Consider the following 18,590-nt stretch of genomic DNA (forward strand, 5'->3'; position numbering starts at 1 on the left):
CACCTCGATTCCTCTGTCTGACAGAAGCTCAGAGCGCTCTCCTGTCTCGTTAGGTGATGTGTAGTTAATGTGTTGGTAAATACTGTGGGAAGGCCCTTGAGAGGTGTGATGACACACAGATTCTTGTTCTGGATCTCCCTTTCAAGATAGTCACAAGTGGCTCAGAGCTGCTTCTGAGCAGCTTTAGGACAGTGCTCTTCCCTGCTGCAAAGTGCAGTGCTGAAAAAGTAAATCTGTTTACATAGAAACCTCTGTGCAAACACCAGTGAGAAGTTCAGGAGCATTTTGCACAGACTATGAGTGAGAATGGAAGTTCACTAAATGGTTCTTGCACTTAATGTGAGTAATCTCTTGAGCATGAACTGGAGAGAGAGGTAAGAGATCTGGCTGGGACAGAAAATACAACAGCAATGCTTTTAGATACTTTTTCAGTGCAGTTTGATTTCACTAATTTCATGATTGTATCTGAAAGTGTTGATAAAGAGTTGCTCCAAGATCCCAGGCATAACATGCACTACGAAAATTGCAGCTCATATCAACTCTCATACTTCTACTAAATAAAAGCCAAAATGTCATTCAAGTTACAATTTCTTGTCTGCTCATGGTGGAATGTTTGCATTACATACTTTTTTAAGGCTGCACCAGTACATTTAAATAATTTCACCAAAAAATTAGTTTGAACACTGATTTCTCAGAAGCATTATAGATGAGAAAAACCTGTAAGAGTTAAAAACAGAACCAACAAAGCCTTGAAAGGGGAAGTTTGACACAGGAAGTTGGTTTTTGGGCTGTCAGGAGGGAGGGAGGCTTCAGTGTCTTTCCAGCTCATTTTTAGTCATCTCCAGACCTTAAGAAATGCAGTTTTCTTAGATGAAATAAAGTAAAATATAGCACATCTGAGCCTACTAACAGCTCTTTAGGAAAATGTAGTGAGTTATGTAAAAAAAACCCTTAAAAATAAAGGGATGTTAGAGCATTAACTGGAGGGGATACTGATAGTAGTTGGTGTGAATTTCCCCTTCCTAGCATGTACTTGGTGTTATTTGGGATTATCAGTGAATCTCTTGCATTTAGCAGAGTGCCCTGATTCACATTTGAGGAGTCTTAAACATGCTCTATCTTTGTCAGTTCAGGAAAAAACACTTTTTTTTCTTTTCATTTTGGTCAAGATGTTCTGAGAAATTACAACAATTAGCATGAGTAATTTCTCTTTTTCGTTGGCCTTGCACGTAATAAGGCAGTGCTGTGCCAGCAGCAGCATTTCAGGGTATATGGTAGGAGTTGCAAGTGTTTGAAAGAATTAGGAGACTGGGAATATACGTGACCTGCAGAGCAGGAGGAGCTCAAACACTCAAAACCTCTCTGTCTGGGCAACTTCTGCAGCACTTTGTTTGGTTAAGTACTACATAGCAACACTAAGGTATGTGAAAATTCACTTTTTCTGTAGCCCAAACATCACAGAGTGTTTGATTTACTCCCCTCTACCTTTAAAAAAGGGTGGTCTTACATTGACTTGTAAAATATTAATCACATCCTTTTCTGCTTGTATGGGTTTGGTTTTTAGCTTTTTTTTTTTTAGCAGTGGAAGCTAAGGTAGGGCAAGATGAAAGCAATAGCAAAGTAGCTAAAATAATCTTTAAGGAAGTCAGCAACTGTCCTGCCCCTCCCCCTTTTGCTCAACTCCTCGTTGCTGTGCCTCCTGTCCCCGGCCCTGCTGCAGCCTCCGGCATCGCCATGGGCTAGCGCGGAGCAGCTCCTGGTGGGGAGCAGCTCTTCTGGCCCGGGGAAGGATGTCCATAAAATGGAATAGATTCTCAGAAGTACCTCAGATAACAGTGAAGCTGGTGGGACTGAAGCACTGGGAGGTAAGAGCTGCGTGGTTCCTGGGGAGCGGGATCCGCTGCCGCGGCATGGCCGCGGTACCGTGGTACCTGTCGTGGTGGCTGCTCCGGCACGTCGCTTCGGCCACGAAGCTGGGCTTCAAATCTCACTGGCAGCTCCAACAGCACGAAGGTAGTCTTGTTTCCACAGTCCTTCTTTGAATAAAGTTCCAGTAACTGCCACAGGAAAAAAGAAAAAGCTGAAAAAATCTCATTGTGAGAACTTGTCCTTAAGTGGAGTGGCTGGCAGCCCTTGTGTGGAGTTTGCTGTTTCCTTCTTGAAAGTGGTACACCGATTTCCTGTTTTTCTTGGGGCCGTTCAGCTTTAATTGAAATTAAAATTAGACTTCAGAATTGCTGGGTTTTGCAGTGAACTTCAGGTAGATTTAAAGTATAGGATGGGAAATCTCCTTTCAGCATGAGAGTCACGAGATCTGGCTTGAGCTTAGAGTGATCTTTTCTCCTGGAGCTTCACAAGGCTTGGCAGTAGAGCAAAACTCTAGGCATCAACTTGGTACCATCAGCCCAGACCTAAACTGTGTGGTTTTATTTCCTGAATCCTGCCAGGCTGGATATGGTTAAAGATGGGCAGGTCAGCGGATGGAACACGGGGCTGTGGAGGTTCCTGTGGGGTGGTGTCAGCCAAGCTGATGGCTCAGAGGAGGCAGAGATGTGACGCAATGCAGACTCTTTCTGGCAGCTTTTTTGCTTCACATGGGATTATTCCATATGGTAATACTCCTAGTTTTGCTTATTTGCAGAACATAACAGCATTTGGGGCTAGTAAATAGACTTTCTGTTTGACACTTTGCAGAGACAGACTCCGGCATTTTGCCTGGGATGTGTTGGGAGAGGAGTCCTTAGGCTGAGTTCCTCATGATGTGAGTGTGTCATCCAGGGCTCAACAGTTTCCCTGCAGTGTCTGCAGAGCTCCATCCCTCTTTAAGCCACTTCATGGCAGTTGCTCACATGGGCAGCTCTGCAGCTCCCTGATATTCAGTCTAGGACAATATTAGGCAAAGGGCATGTGGCATATAAATAACAAAATGCAAAGATAAGCTGACAGAAGTCTTTACCAGTTTCTGGTAAAGCTTCTCTTTCAGATGCCAGGAAATCTGCAGCAACAGTTAAAAGTACAGACCTGGAGTTGACTCCTATCATAAACATTTTGTAGGTTAGTACGTGGAAAGATGAGGAGTTGTAATTCAAATTCAGAGTTTTTCTGTGGAGTGTCCTTTAAAATTTGTTTGGAATAATTCCAAATCCATGAAAGGCTACAGGGAAAAATGTTTCAGATTTTTAGTATTTAGTATTTTCTATCTAAGGTAGAGATAGAAAAGAAGCAAAAACTCTGCTAAAAGTTGGAGAAGCTGTCTGTGCTTGAAATCTTTCCAAAGGTGAGTAGCCTAGAGGTTGAGTCATGGCTTGTGGAAGATGAGAGGGTCTATTATGGTGTTGCTGTCGTTCCCCAGCCTTTCTTTGGTGCCGTAGGTCGAGAGTTTGTAAAAGATCCATTTTGCCAAAAAGCTTCATGTAGTTATTTGGGGTTGCATGTAGCTGTTGAAAAAATTGCTAGTTGGAAGGAAAACAGAGGTGGAAATATTTTGGCAGTAAGGCTGTAGAGGCACTGAGGAAGAGCTTGTGTTCTCCATTAGAAATGCAGTTGAAAATCATGAGCCTTATGATTTGGCCTTAAAAACTAGCTGTGTTGAAAGTCTGATACACACTGCATGTGGTATTTGTATTTAAAATTATTTATTTAAAGTGCTGAAGAGGCTCATGAGAGCCCAGAAAAAGAAAAGAGGTAAAGTCATTAAGCCAAGCAAGTAAAAAACAAAGGTAGAAGGAAATAAGTGCCTTCAGAACAGACTCGGTGTCGTCTGCAGTGGTGAGACACCTGTGTGAGTCAATAGTATATAAATCCACTTCCACAGGGGCTTTTTTAAGGGAGAGCTGTGCAGACACATGGCCATTGTTCAGGTGCACCTCAGTCGATAGCCTCGCCGTGCCAAAGGCAAACACTGAGCAATCTGTAACTAGGGAAGAGACCTCTGCTGAGTGACGAGGCTTTCGGTCATTTTGTCTCGGCAGGAAAAAGAGAAAGATAAAGAGAAGACTAAAGAGAAGGACAAAGATTCCAAGGAGAAGGAAAAAGATAAGAAGCTGTTAAATGGACATCTCTTCACTGCAACCTCCGTTGTAGCCCAAGCAACCTGTTACCACTGTATGAAGCCTTTCAATAAGGATTCGTACTACTGTGCAAGTAAGTCGGGGGGTTCCCCCCCTTCCTTTTATTTTTCATTGAATCTGGCATGGAAAATGCAAACCTTACACTTTATTTCCCTTTTGCTTGAGGATGTGAGGTGGGAGGGAGACTTTGGAGATAGTGATTCATGGAGCAGTGTGTTGCCTTGTGGAAATTGGACTGAGATGAGTCGTGGCTGCATGGAGGTGTCCTGAAACCTCTTTCCTAAGCCTGAGCTCAGCCATAACAGCAGGCCATGGGATTTTCTACCCCTTGTTGGGCTCTATCAGTCAGGAGAATGTTGGTTATTTCAGCTGCATGTAGTGGCTTGGAGCTTGGGTGCTTTGATAAGATGGACAAAGGACAGGGACAGCTGGCTTGGATCATGGCTTCTATTTCCAGTAGGGGGAAAAAAGTCCCACCTCTCTGTGGTGTGTTGCTTTAGTTCTCTGAAATACAGCTTTGGTGAGCCTACAGTGGGAACCACATGGTACAAAAAGAAAATGCTGACCTTCTGCTCCCTTTGTACAAGAAATTGCATCAGAGGTCAAATGACAGTTACCTGTGTGCGTGTGAAGAACGTGCAGCACAGAACAAGCAGGGTAGGAACTTCACTGAGGGTTTCTGAGAGATTGGGTTTTTGTTCTCATTTCTTATCAGATGGTTTCTCCTGCCTGTAGCTCGATAAGGTCAGTGGTGTTTGTGTGGTTGAGACCAGAATGCTGCTTGGTTCATGCAGCAACACAAAGCTATAGAATACGCAGACAAGACTCATTTTTTTCCCACTATAGCTCAGTGGAAAAGGCTTTCCTCTCCTCACTATTAGTAATTTTTCACTCCACTAGCTTAGAAATGAGTCAAAGCGACTGTGGGAACTGCTCCCAGGCTGGAGCCTTCTGTTCCTGCTGGTGGGTGTGAGCAGGGGGATTCAGCCAGCTGAATTCCAAATGGCACTTCTGAGTTTCCTGGAAGAGATTTCAGCAGAGTTGTTTGTCTGAGACACACTCTGTGTCAGCCTGATGGGAAATGTAAAACATCAACAATTACAAACTCTCAAATGCATCCTCTCCCTTTCCCCACTTAACTTTCTTAACAGCTTCTGAAGCTACGTAGAAAATCAAATATATCCCAGTTTGATGCTCTATATACTAATAAGTTAAAATAACCCAACAATGTAATATGTTTTAGCACAGATGTTCTTTCCTTGTTTTCAAGGCATGATGCAAAATTGTTGCATGTTTTCTGCATTGGTCAGAAAATGAATGTCATAAAAAAATGTTTGGTGAAGGCCTTCATTGAAAGCTCACATCAGTGAGTGGTTCTTTGTCCCACTGCTTCTCAAAATCAACCTCAGATGCTTTGGAAGTGATGGATAAGCAGCAGCAGAGGCTCTGATATTCCTGTGATGATGTAGGCTGGTGCTAACACCACTGCTCTGTCTCACCTATGGATGACTTTTAATGCCTTTTAAAGCACTGGATATTTTAAATTAATGTCTCAGCTTTTCAGTGATGCCCCCCCAGCTTCCTGAAACATCTACTCAATGCTGAAAAATTGTGCATGTTCTGAAACAAATGGACAAGAAAAAAGCCTAATTTTTGATAGCTTTCTGCCTCGTCTTTTTTACTTTTTTATGATCAGTGATGCAGAAAATAAGGATTTGGAGGTTTAAGTTATTAATACTAGTGACACAGAGGAGTTAGAGGAACTTCTTTGTTGCTGAAGAGTTGAATTGGAGGAATAAAGTCCCTACAAGCAGATTTTTTAACATAAAACATCCAATTTTTTTTCCAAATGGTACACACTAAAGAGCTGTCTTCAGGCTTTCAAGGCTTGAGTGTGAATTTCATGATTCTGAATTGTCTCACTGCCTCTGTTCACGCACCAGAGGAGCAGGTTCTGTTCCTCTTCCTCTTTGGTCTAAAAACTTACAGTGCTTCTGGGTTTTTGCAAGTGTTTTCAGGTTGCTTTGTTCTGTCTTCTCTTGCACAGGAAGTTATGAGACACTGTCAGAATAACAGCACACTATGACCTTACCCTGATCTCTGTCAAAATATCAGAATTACTGGCTTTTATTGAGTTGTCCCATATATAAGAGATTCTAGAAGTCTGAGCACATTTTGCCATTCTGGACATAGAATTTTTTCTTTTTTTTCTGCTTCAAGAAATAATTCAGAACTTCACACTTACTGTGTAACATACATGTAAAATACAGTTCTTTATCTGTGTTAGTGTTGTCATGAATAAGAGGAAATACTTTTCTCTAAGCTACTGAATCTCATCTTGAGCTGTGATCTTCCATCTGCCAAAAGAGTTAAAGCCTGAAACCCAATTTTCAATTCCTACAGAAAGAAAAAAAAAAAAAAAAAGGCAGTTTTAATCATCATTGAAAACTTTGATTCCTGGAAATCTGCTTGCAAAAGTCATGGTAGTCAAAAAAAAAACCAAAAAACCAAGCCACCCAGCTTTTGCTCTGGCATGTATGCAGCAGAGTTAAAGCATGATGGTCTTTGCATTGGTGAATGTGATGCTTTTGGACCAAACTTCAGTTTCCAGCAGGAAGTCCCAACCTCAAGGATTCCTGACAGATGCTGCTCCTGTTACCTTTTCTGGTAACCCTGCAGTACAGCAGCACTTGGGTTCTGTGCTCTAGATCTTATCCATGATGTCTGAGTTTGTGTAAAATAATTTCCCTGTCCTCTTCCTGTCTTTTAGATCTCATAGTCCTTGTCTTGATGAGAGCAGTATTTGTCTTTTCAGAGAAATACTGGCCCTACAATTGGTTTCTGTTTCTGTCTCCTGCTTCTGCTTTCCACCTTACATTCAGAGGGATAATGCCATCAGGGGTTTTTTTTTTTTTTTTTTTTTTTTTTTTTTTGTTCTTTTTATTTCTTTAATCTAAGGCCCCTGGCAATTCAACTTTGCATTGATTTTTAAACAGAATTTCCTGTTAAATTCTCTGAGGAAATGTCATTAACAACAGGCTAATTATCCTGGATAGCACCCTCTCTCTCAGTATTTGTTGCTAGTTGTGTAAACCACAATGAAAGTTACAATTCTCAGTTGTGTAAGTTAACAGTTCAGATTACAAACAGCAAAAATTGACCTGTTTTCTGTGTTTTTTTTAAATTTGTTGGCTTTTGTTTTTGTTTTTGTTTTTGTTTTTGACAGACTGTAATGCAATTGTTCACAAAGGCTGTAAGGAGAATTTTGCTTCTTGTGCAAAGGTCAAAATGAAGGTAAGAGATTTCATCTACTCTACTGAATATATATATATATGAAAAACACTTTCTACCACATCACAAAGTTTCCAGTTTGTTGTGCAGAAACTTCAGCCCCAGTGCTGAAGCTTCCACATAATGAAAACTGTTAAATATACTGTTTATATGAGGAACACACAGATTTCATGCTTACTCCAAATGCAAGGAACCTGCTTCTTCAAGCTAAATAATGTTTGTGCAATTACGATTTCAGTTCACTTCAGAATTGTCATCACTTTCACATTTTCATATTTGCTGCACATTTCTCCATCTGTTATTTTGCCCACTTCATTCAGAGAAAATAAAAAAATGTATTTAAAAATACACAAACACTGAGAGGCTTCAGGAAAAAAATAGCTTTTTTTTGGTTTAATTATATGGCACAACCTTCTGGGAGAAGGGAGGGAGAAATTAAAGTGAATGTCATTTTTCTTTCAGCCACAGAGAGGGATGCTGCAGGCACATGATACCTCTTCGTTACCCACAGTAACCATGAGAAACAAAAGTAAGACAATTTCTTTCCCTCTGCTTTGGGAGTGCTCTGTGTCTGCTGTTCTTAACTGTTCTGACAGCTGATGTTTGATATTATGAAAAATAAGCTTTTAACAAAGCAGGGATGAGAGCATCCTCAGTGCAGCAATATTTGAGACTTCAGAAGCTGTACGGAAGTTGTACAGAGTTCATCCCCTTCTGCAGTGTCTGTGTAGCTCTAAAGAAATGTAAAATCATCTCAGATTTAGAAAAATCACTTGTCTGTTGTAGCTTGCAGAATGCCTATACCTGTTAAGACCACAGAATCTGGAAGATGCAGCCTATGTCCATGGGTGTCTGATATGGGAAAGAATCCAACTATGAGTATTAAGTGGAGAGGATTCAAAACACAGTTATTTTTGTTTTAATTAAATAGTCTTGGACTTTGAGATAGGCAAAATAGAAAGTTTAATTTTGAGTAGGAGGAATACTGACAAAATGTTCCTGACTTTGCTGAGATACACACTGTACTGCAGAGTGACCCAGTGTGACCAAAGATGAAGAATAGGTGTGAAATAGCCCAGATTGGTTTTGTAGGGCCATGATTTGATAAGCTTAAGTGATAAGCTTTGACAAGATAAATGACAGCTTGTCTGGAACCACACGATATAATATAGTTGTAATCACTGTGGTATTTATCATGAAGTTCAGAGGTGTTGCTACAGAGAGCAGAAATGCATCTGAAGAAGGAAAAATGTGGAATTAATATGAACAGATTATGTAAAGGTATGTGATGGTATAATGAAATCAGGATTATCATTTCTCTGTGGTACCTTCTGATAAAAGAAACCTATCTCAAAGAGTTTGACCAGAAACAGCAAGATTTATATGACTATGAGTCCAGGGAAATAAAAAGGCAACAGGGTGGATTGTGACATGTGATTAATTATCAAAACAGTTAAATTCAGTTTCCTATGTGTGTTTCTGGAGTTGCAGGTCCCAGCTGGGTATTTCAAGCATAGTGCAGTGAGTTCTGCCCAGGGGTCGATGGTCTTCCCTTCCTATGGCTGTTCCTAACTGCTGGCATCCCCTGGGCATGATTCTAGAAAGACAAGGCAGTGGATTTCAGAGTCTGGATCCTTTTAAGTCCTCACCGTGCCAGTTACCAGTGGTTAAGGTGTTTGCATGGGCTGACTGTTCTCCCACCCTTCTGTTGCAGGCTCGCAGCCAAAGGAACGCCCACGCTCCGCGATCCTCACTCCCGACGAAAGCACCGTCACCTCCACCTTCAACAACAGGAGATCGCAGCAGCCCACTGCACTCTCCAAAAGTGTCTCCATACAGAACATTGCAGGGTAAGGCTCCTCCCTGCACACCTGACTGTGTCTGTGTGTGTGTGTGTTATCTGATGCTGCTGACATAAAGACGTAATGTCAGTCTCACTAAAAATAAGTTCACGTGCTGTGACTTGCGTTAAAGGTACAAAAGGGATCACAAACAGAGAAATAACCATGTTCTATATGATACCATCACTTCTCTTCTGCACGATCTTGTGTGAGTTAGTTTAGTCATGGCAGGAGTTCAGAGGCACAGTTGAGTTGGCCCGGTAGATTCAAGGCCTCTTCCCAGGGATGCTCTGGGCTCCTAGGAAGAAATTCCCTAGCCTTGGCCAGATACTGTGCAAGCACACATTTGCAGCTCAGGTATAGTATTAACTTTTGTGTCCATAACAAGAGGGTGAAGGCACAGAGCTGCAGTCTTCCTGTTTTTAGACTGCATTATATGAAATTCATTACAAAGAAACATAGAAGAAAACCTAATTAACGGTTCCTACCATACTTGCATATTGAGCAGTTCTACACGTGAGGCAGTCGCAGGGACTGGCTTATTCTGGGCAGTTTAGATGTCCTGGATGTCCTAAATTTCCAGGGGGAATTTAACTTCAGTCCATTTTCTGATCTTTCCCAGAGTTAGTGATAAGGACTGTGTAGCCTAATGGTGTGGCATTTTTTCACACTGTTTGCTCCAAGGGCAAGGAGGATGGGACGTGACTGGAATGGAGTTGTCCAAACTATAAAAGCTCAGGAGTGGTTCTTTATGGAAAGCACCGTCACTCACAACTGTAGCGCTTACAGCTTCTCAAGCTCCAGTGGGTAGTTAGTAAACAACTCATAAAAGCACATTTCTGTACATAACCATGCAGTGCTGGCTTTGTTTTTCAATTCATATTTAAAATGCATTTATTCTGCTTATCTGAAAGTACATTTGGCTGGGTTTTTGTCATAAACAATATTCTGAGTTCTGTTTTTCTGCAGAGTTGGGAACGATGACAGCTTAATACACACTTGGAAATTCCTGTCGCAGTCAACAGACTCTTTACATAAAATCAGCCGGGTTAATGAATCCATGGAGTCACTGGTTGATGAAGGTAAGAGATCTCCATGGCATTTATAGAAGGAAGGTCTCAATGCTGCTTTCCAGAAATAGAAAATCCATTTTCAGCAATTGTCTTCTTTTATAATGGACAGTTAAAGCGTGTTTATTTTAATCTCGGATATTAGTACAATAAACTAAAACAAAGCCCCACACAGTAATTTCTTTAGCTCATTGAATTATGGAAAAACATTTAAAAGGTTTCAGTTACAGTTGAGTTACTTGGAATTTAGCTCAGGGACAAACATTTCCTCTTCTGTTGTGGTTTTTTATTTAACTGCAATGTCGTTTCATGGCAGATTAGGAATACATTATCTGAGCTAGAATTTGGTCCATGTGAAAATGGTGAACAGGAAACTAGGAAATAACCTTTAAAAGTGTTTTTCATAACTACTCTTTTATGTAGTATGTGATCATTTGTGTCAGTAAAGGAGAATGTGTGTGAAATTTGTGGTGTGACTGACAAAGCCTAAACCTGAATAATTAGGCAGCAATCTCAAATGGGACAAGTTACCCACATCTTAATAGCACTTATATTGGTTTGTGAAGGTGCAGACATGAATGAAGGACAGCTCATGGGAGACCTGGAATTGGATTCCAAGCAGCTGGAGGCAGAGTCCTGGAGCCAAGTAGTAGACAGCAAATTCCTACAGCAGCAATACAAAGATGTTGTTAAACGGCAAGATGTGATTTATGGTGAGACATCTTCACTTTTCACTCACTGTAAACAGCTCCTTGATAGGAACATTGCTTTGGTTTCCTCAAAAGCCAGACATTAATTCTTGAAGTTCCTAGAAACATAATGTATTCTGTGAAAGCTGTCTTTCTGCATTTCACATATCCAGAAGCCATCAAACAACCCAGAAATTGCCTCTCCTCATTTGTCTGCTGATGACTTTCAGATTGGTTTCCACCACGAGCAGCTAACTATGAAGTCTTTTCCTGAGGGATTCAGGAGCCATCTTGTATGGCAAAAGGCAGGTGTGTGGAGGCTGGCAGTGAGGTGTTAGGAAGGAGAAGATACCAGGCTGATGGTTGAGATCCCAGCCGCAACATCCAAAGCTCTCTGTTGTGGGATGCCTGTTTCTCTCACACATGAAACTCTTGACTGATATTACAATTCCTGACATGAAATTTTCTGAAGCCACTTAGAGAAGCCCATTTATGGAAAAGCTTTCTAATGGGAGCTTTTCCTTGTGCTGTAACCCATGAACTCTTGTCCTCATCCTGTGCAGAGCTAATGCAGACGGAAATGCACCACGTCCGCACCCTGAAGATCATGAACGATGTGTACAGTGCAGCCATGTTAAAGGAGCTGCAGTTCGATCAGCAAGTCGTGGACAAGCTCTTTCCCTGCCTGGAAAACTTGCTGCACATCCACAGTCAGTTTTTCCAGCGGATTCTGGAAAGGAAGAAGGAGTCACTGGCAGACAAAAGTGAAAAGAACTTTGTTATCAGGAGGATAGGTGACATCCTAGTGAATCAAGTAAGTTCTGGAAAATGTTTGCAGTTCTGAGAACACAGCTGGAAGCCAGATGCTTTTCCTTCCCTCCTGTTTGTGCCTGTCAGATAAGCGCAGTTGATGGCAAATTTACTCTTCACACATACAAATCTCTGCCCCTGCTTTTTGAAGCACTTTTTGCTCTTTCAGAGGAAGGTCCACTGTTGAAAATTAATCTAGTTCATTTTGTGGGAAAGAGAAGCGTTCACTGACAGGCACGAAACAGTTTGACCACAGACTGGAGTGTAGGCAGGAGCTCACAGCAAAATATGCCCAATGTGTTTCTTGGCTGCTTTACTGACCTGGTGTTTAGCTTGGAGTGGGTCATTTTACTTTCCTTTATCCACAGTTTCTGTCTTCTTTTTGTTTGTCTTGATTCTTTTTGTGCTTGGCTTTTAAGCCATGTGAGTGGAGTTGCAAATTTTTCTGTATGTGTGAGCTCAGTGACGTCCCCAAAGCAGCTCTTTACTCTCTAGAGATCTGCTTGCATGGTTGAGCATGCCTTGGACTAATTTGATTTCATCAAGTTCTTCTGAGAGCCTGGCAGGCACTGCTGGGATGTCACCCCAGGAGTTCAGTGCAGGTTGGAGCTGTGTGTCCCATTCTTTGCAGTTCTCTGGGGAGAACGCTGAGCGAATGAAGAAAACGTATGGCAAATTCTGCGGGCATCACAACGAGGCTGTCAATTACTTCAAAGATCTTTACTCAAAAGACAAGCGCTTTCAGGCATTTGTCAAGGTAGGACCTGGCAGGACAGATGTAACCAATGGAAAAAACATGTCCTTTCTGCACTCTGGGGGAGTGTTTTGCTGCAGAACTGAAGTTTTCATCTTTGTTCCTTAGAAAAAAATGAGCAGCTCCCTGGTGAGGCGTCTTGGGATTCCTGAATGTATCTTGTTGGTAACACAGAGAATCACAAAGTACCCGGTCCTTTTACAAAGGATACTGCAGTACACCAAAGGTAGGGACCAGCTCCTGTATTCTAAACTCATATTTGTTTGTCCAGTGTGAAGTTTTGATCCTTTACAGCTGAAACTGATTTTCTTACCAGCTAATCCAGTCATTGTTGTCTCACATCACTGCAACAAGATAACTCAATTCCATACTTCCATTTATGATTAGTTGTTTAGGCACCTTGATTCAGTTATTGGAAGTCTGTCTGTGGCTAATTGTGGAGCAACATGCCTAGACTCCAAAGTCTCCCCAGCTTGCTTTCTTTGGTATTGGCTAAAATACTTAGTTAATTTGTGCATTTCATCCCTACTGTCTTATATGCAAAGTGTATTAGAATATTCTCCAGCCTCAACAAAAGGTTTTGTGAAACTCTCTTTAAGGGGGAAAAATGTCTCATTTAAGTATTAAAAAGTTATAATGTGGGAACTTGGGAGAAGAGGAAGGAAGGAAGTAAAAGTGGGAAGTTAGACTGCACAAAGTCAAATTGAGATGTTTCTGTTTCTTTCTTAAAGAAAATGAAGTGGAACATGAAGACTTGACTCAGTCGTTAAACCTTGTTAAAGATGTGATTGCTGCAGTCAATAGCAAAGTCAGCAAGTATGAAAAGAAAATGCGTCTTGAGGAGATTTACAGCCGGACAGACAGCAAGTCCATCATGAGGATGAAGAGTGGCCAGATGTTTGCAAAAGAGGACTTGAGGCATCGGAAACTCATCCGAGATGGGCCTGTTTCACTAAAAAACTCAGGTGGCCGGTTAAAAGGTAAGACTCTCCTGCCTTCTGCTGTGGAAGGATGCAGCTCACCTTCTCTGGGTGTAGGATTAGTCCTCAGATTGGTGTCTCCACCCTTGATTTATTCTTCTGCTTTGACAGATTGTGACACCAGCTTTCCCCTGCTGTACTCCCACTCCCCATTGCATTTCCAAATCCTTGTGTGGGTTCTGGGGTGATAGAGAGCTGCTTTTCCTCCTGGTGAGTGCGTGCCTGCCGAGGGCTCAGGTGGCAGTGACACTTCAGTGTGTCAGCCAAAGAGCAGAGTTGCTGTGGGTTGCTCTGGGCCAGGAGGACACGACTGGGGCTGCTGTTGTCCAGAGCATGGAGTCAGATCTCTATGCCTGTGCCACAGTTCCAGGAGTTGTGCTGGCTAAATCTAGAACCCAGCCTCAACTTTCTGGGCCTTTCCTTCCCTCCAAGGGCTGTAGCAGGTCTGCAGCAGTACCATCCCAGTTGCACTGGGATCCAGGGAGATGTCCCAGGTATTTGTTGCTCTTGAACCTCTTAAGCTGTTGATAGAAACTGTTCAGGAGAGGCTCTGGTGTTGGGTCAGTGTTTTCTTGAGTTGCTTTTTGTTTGTTATCAGGTGGAAGTAGTTTTTATAAGGTGCTGTGCACTGAAGTTCTCCAGTGAGTTAAACACTAAATCTCCCAAGGAAACTTTCAGCTGGGATCACGGTAGCAGTAAGAGCAGACAGGGCTGTGCCTCAGGCTTGGCAGGAAGGCTGGGCTTCCCTTCCTCCCTGCAGCATTAGCTGGTTAAATTATGGTCTGTGGGCATGAATGGGGCCTGGGAGCCTGATGCCGTGCTGTGCAGGAAGGTGGTGATAACGTGGAATTCCATATGGGGTATGATTTATTTTGAGGTTTTGGAAGCAGGAAGTTTACAGATGATTTCTAGGCACCCGAGACTGCTACTGCCTTTAGATGGTGGATGAAGCAAGTTCTGCTGCTGTTGTGAAATCGTGATAAGCACAGGCTCCGTTTGCATTTCTTAGTCATAGAAATGCACAAATGTGTCCACAGTGCAAACTCCCAGGGAAAGTAGGTCCTGCAGGCAGGCTGCAGACCCAGGGAGAAAGTAGATCGTTCATATATTCAGGTTATTTTGTGGTATTTGAAATGAAGCACTGAAAATTATAGGAAGAGCTTCTATTTAAGGGTTTTAGCATTTCCACTCTTGCAAAGTGCATGGAACAGAGAAAAAGGCAGTCAAATGTCACCTTCTGCAAACGTCCCAGAGCCTGGATTTCATTTTGCAGCTTTGCTTAAAGTTTAGTGGTGCTTTTATCTGGAATGGATTCTGTCTTCCCAAAACAGACTGGAAGGATTTACCCATGGGATGATTTAAGTTTCTGGTTTGCTTCCTTTCTGTCACAAGATTTCCCAAGTACATTACACAAAACCTCTTTGTACTGAGGGGTCTGGGTGGGGCATTACACTTGGTAGTTGCTGTGCAACTTTATGATATGTTATTAGGAGACTTGGAAAGCTCTTCGTGTACTCTGGGAAAAGACTGATTTAAAATCCTCTGTTGGCTTGAGGTTGTGTTTCCTTCTCCCGTGAAAGAAAGCCAGGTCCTGTGTCTCACGCAGGCTCCCTTCAGAGTTGTGTTTGTCTGAGAGCAGAATTACTGGTGGCTCCTGAAGTCAGTATTTCCTGGTAAAGAAACTGCAGCTGACAAATGTTGTTATTGCACGATAATTTACACCCCGCAAACCACTCATCAAGAGAACCATAAAATCCAAAACTTCCTGTGCAGATATTTTGCTTGAGGGCTGAAATATTGATTGTTTGAGAAAACAGAGCTTCTATTGAATAAATGTCTGGCTTTCACTGTTATGCCCATGTCTTAACTGGTAGTGAGCATGTGGCTGGAGAGGAGCACCCCTGCTCTGATGGGTGAGAGCAAATCCTGCAGGATGCCCAGGTGATGATGTGTCCTGCTTAATGCAAAGCTGGTTCAGTGCTAACCTGACCTGGCATCCCCAAGAACTGCCCTTGCTCCTCCTGCCAGCTGGGAGGTTGATTGTGCTTTCAGGATTTGCAAAACCAGCCCTGCTGCTCCCCAGCGCTGGTGTTATTGCAAGGAATGTCTTCTGGGGTGGGTTGTGTGGTTGTACTGCACTGGTGTGCTTCTTCTTTTGCAGAAGTCCAGGCTGTTCTCCTCTCTGACATGCTCGTGTTCCTTCAGGAGAAGGACCAGAAGTATGTCTTTGCCTCACTGGTAAGGCTTCAACCCTTTTTTCTCCTTACTTTTCTATGTGAGAGACTCGTGATGTTGTGTTGTGCTGCAAAGCCAGCAATTGCTTGCTAAACAACTTAATTTTCTTGCTCAGAACATTTTTGTTTGCTGAGCAGACTCCATTCTTTTTGATGGGAAAACATGTCTTCATGCCCCACCTCCCCTTCCTGCAGTGCCTTCGCACAGCTGATAATTGGCCTTGAAAACCTGCCTGTCACTGGAAACACTTGTGCTTTGCAGTTTGTGCACACTGGAGCAGTGACTGGGCTGGGAGGGGGTGAGGGGATAATGCAAACGTTATAAAAATGAACCTCAGCAGAGGGAAGTATCCAAATACATTGTGAGCTGCTGCAGGGGGCAGTGAGGTGAAATGCCAGGGCAGTAAATTCAACAGAACAGCTTGAAAATAAATGTCAGAGAAATATATTTGAAATGTGCAGGAGCAAAAACATTAGGTTTGAGGGCAGGTCCCAAAAAGGGCTGGGTACATTGACCTGCTAATGAAAACCTGGTGCCTAATGGAGTCTGCTGGGCTGTACCTTCCAGGCATGGTCTAGACTGGCTAAACCTTGTGACCTTTCCACTCTTTGAGCATTTTGAAAGCTGATAATTTGGTATTCCAGTTCCACCAACCTTCTGCACAGGCTCAGTGCCCTGCACAGGGGAAGCTGATTTGCATACAAGTCCTGCTAGTGAACCAGATCACCCCAGCTGTAGCATGTGGTGCAATGCACAAAGGGGCTGACTCGTGTGCAGATGACACAGCAGCCTGGGGACATTGTAACCCAGCAGGCTGATGCCACAGAGACCATAGCACACAGTGAACATCACCTCACTCATGAGTTCTCACGTAGCAGTCAGCTGTGAGCGTCTGAGAACAGCAGAGGTTTTGTGGGATTTGAAAACAAGACTTTATCCTGGAGAGAGATGGTGAAGATACTGTGTGTGAAGCAGGATAGCAAGCTGTACCAAGTGTAAGGAGCTGTGATATTAATGACAGGGAGAGTGTGGTCAGTAGGAAATGAGATCAGAGCAAAATATGGTACAGTTTACGAAACCACAAAGTCAATTTGAAATTCATTCTTTCTCAAAATGGAGTGAGGTAAAATTGCTTTTCCTTCATAACTGCTGGAGGAAAGCAAACACATCCCTTTTGTTTAACCCCATTGAAATGATTTTGGTTTTTTAATTAGCCAGTATGTTCAGAAAATGTTTACAAACCTGAGAGATGTAGCACTATGCTTTATTGAGACCTTTTCAATGCTAGTTTGAATCTGGGAGCTAGCTCTGGTCACCCTCCTCACCCATTTCTTTCCATATGAAGGACCAGAAATCTACTGTGATCTCTCTGAAGAAGTTGATCGTACGAGAAGTGGCTCATGAAGAGAAGGGTTTGTTCCTGATCAGCATGGGTGGAAAGGATCCTGAAATGGTGGAAGTCCATGCCAGCTCCAAAGAAGAGCGCAACGGCTGGATACAGATCATTCAGGACACAATGCACACCATGTAAGACACTCAGCTGTTCTTGTGAGGCAGGGGGTGCACTGGGTGTGCTCCTGTAGTAACTGAGCCATGTCTCCTGTCCAGGGATAGAGATGAAGATGAAGGAGTCCCTTGTGAGTCTGAGTTTGAAAAGAAATTGTCCGATGCGAAAGTGAGAGGACTGAAAGGTAAAATCTGCCTGGAGCAGAGCTGGGGAGGCACTGTGGAAAAATGTACAGGAGGTTTTGGGTTGGGTTTTGTGGTGGAACTGTGACTTTTTTTTCAATACTACATCCAGCAAATAACTGCAGTCCTGGTTTGCAGATTGCCTTCCATGCATTATTTATTTTCCGATCCTGCTGTGCCAGATTGCCCAGGGCGCTGTCGTGCTGCCAAGCCCAGCACATATTGTCATGCTCCACTAGATGGGGCCAATATCTCAGAAATCGTTCAGGTTTCCTTGCCAAAGCTTTTATTTTGTCTTCATCCCTGTTTTCTGTTCACCCCCACAGAACAACTTCAGCAGAAGGATAAACAGATCCTGCTCTTGCTGGAGGAGAAGACGAAGATCTTCCAGGACATGGCAGACAGTTCTGTGCAAGAGGAGATGCCAGACTCCAGGCTGCTCTTCAGAGCCAACACGGAAGAGGCTCCAAAAGGAGAGGCAATCATGAAAACGGCAATAAATGAAGGTGAGCCAGTCATGTGACATGTAAATTATAGTAGCCAACTATAACTGGTTACCTTCAGTGAAGGCATCAGTTCTCAAGCACTGGTTTTGCAGGGGACATCTTCTCTTTGTCAGAATAACAAGGAGAAACTGCTCCTTATGGTATTGTCTCAGGGACAGATCATGAGGATCAGGAAAGGAAGCAGATATTGGAGGGCTGTTGAAAGAGGGCAGGAAAGTCAGCACAAAGAAAACCATGCACTGAACCTGCTTTGGGGTCAGGAGCATTATGGGATTTATCCTTGGCTGAAATTTGGACCATCCAGGCTTATGCTGTTCTTCTGTCTTAGCAAGATGTGAGGGTGGGGCTTGGGTTTCAGCAGGTGCTTGTGGTGCCTGCAAGGTACAAGCAGTTCTGTTGACAAAGGCAAGGGTAGGTGGAAACTCAGGCTACTTTCCAGTATGATCTTTGGAGAGGCTAAAATTATTAAATGCTGTTGTCAGAGAACATTGAGGTTGCCTGAAGGAAGAGAGGGAGGTGTAAGCTTGTGCAGAGCTCTAAGAGTTGAAGTTAGTGGTCAAACAGAATGAGTTTTTGCAGGGGCAATATGTACTGTTCATGTCCTTGTCACAGAAACCTAGATTCTTTGTACACCAAATAATTTCTGACCTGAGCT

The 18,590-nt window shown here is 42.8% G+C and overlaps 1 protein-coding gene across 16 annotated transcripts in view; it reads left to right on the top strand.

The window, feature by feature from the left end:
* The window catches only part of AKAP13 (A-kinase anchoring protein 13), a 210,074-nt gene that overhangs the window by 178,229 nt on the left and 13,255 nt on the right, over positions 1–18,590 (top strand). For all 16 annotated transcript variants that reach the window (XM_068203698.1, XM_068203700.1, XM_068203701.1 and 13 more), the window contains 14 exons: positions 3,972–4,143; positions 7,297–7,364; positions 7,824–7,890; positions 9,076–9,211; positions 10,172–10,284; positions 10,839–10,985; positions 11,525–11,775; positions 12,403–12,528; positions 12,634–12,751; positions 13,257–13,505; positions 15,667–15,743; positions 17,086–17,267; positions 17,349–17,431; positions 17,756–17,935. In XM_068203698.1, the coding sequence (XP_068059799.1) occupies positions 3,972–4,143; positions 7,297–7,364; positions 7,824–7,890; positions 9,076–9,211; positions 10,172–10,284; positions 10,839–10,985; positions 11,525–11,775; positions 12,403–12,528; positions 12,634–12,751; positions 13,257–13,505; positions 15,667–15,743; positions 17,086–17,267; positions 17,349–17,431; positions 17,756–17,935 (1,969 nt within the window). The remainder of the gene's footprint in view (positions 1–3,971; positions 4,144–7,296; positions 7,365–7,823; positions 7,891–9,075; positions 9,212–10,171; positions 10,285–10,838; positions 10,986–11,524; positions 11,776–12,402; positions 12,529–12,633; positions 12,752–13,256; positions 13,506–15,666; positions 15,744–17,085; positions 17,268–17,348; positions 17,432–17,755; positions 17,936–18,590) is intronic.

This window comes from Anomalospiza imberbis, chromosome 13, assembly GCF_031753505.1.
Source record: "Anomalospiza imberbis isolate Cuckoo-Finch-1a 21T00152 chromosome 13, ASM3175350v1, whole genome shotgun sequence".
NCBI classification, from domain to species: Eukaryota; Metazoa; Chordata; class Aves; order Passeriformes; family Viduidae; genus Anomalospiza; species Anomalospiza imberbis.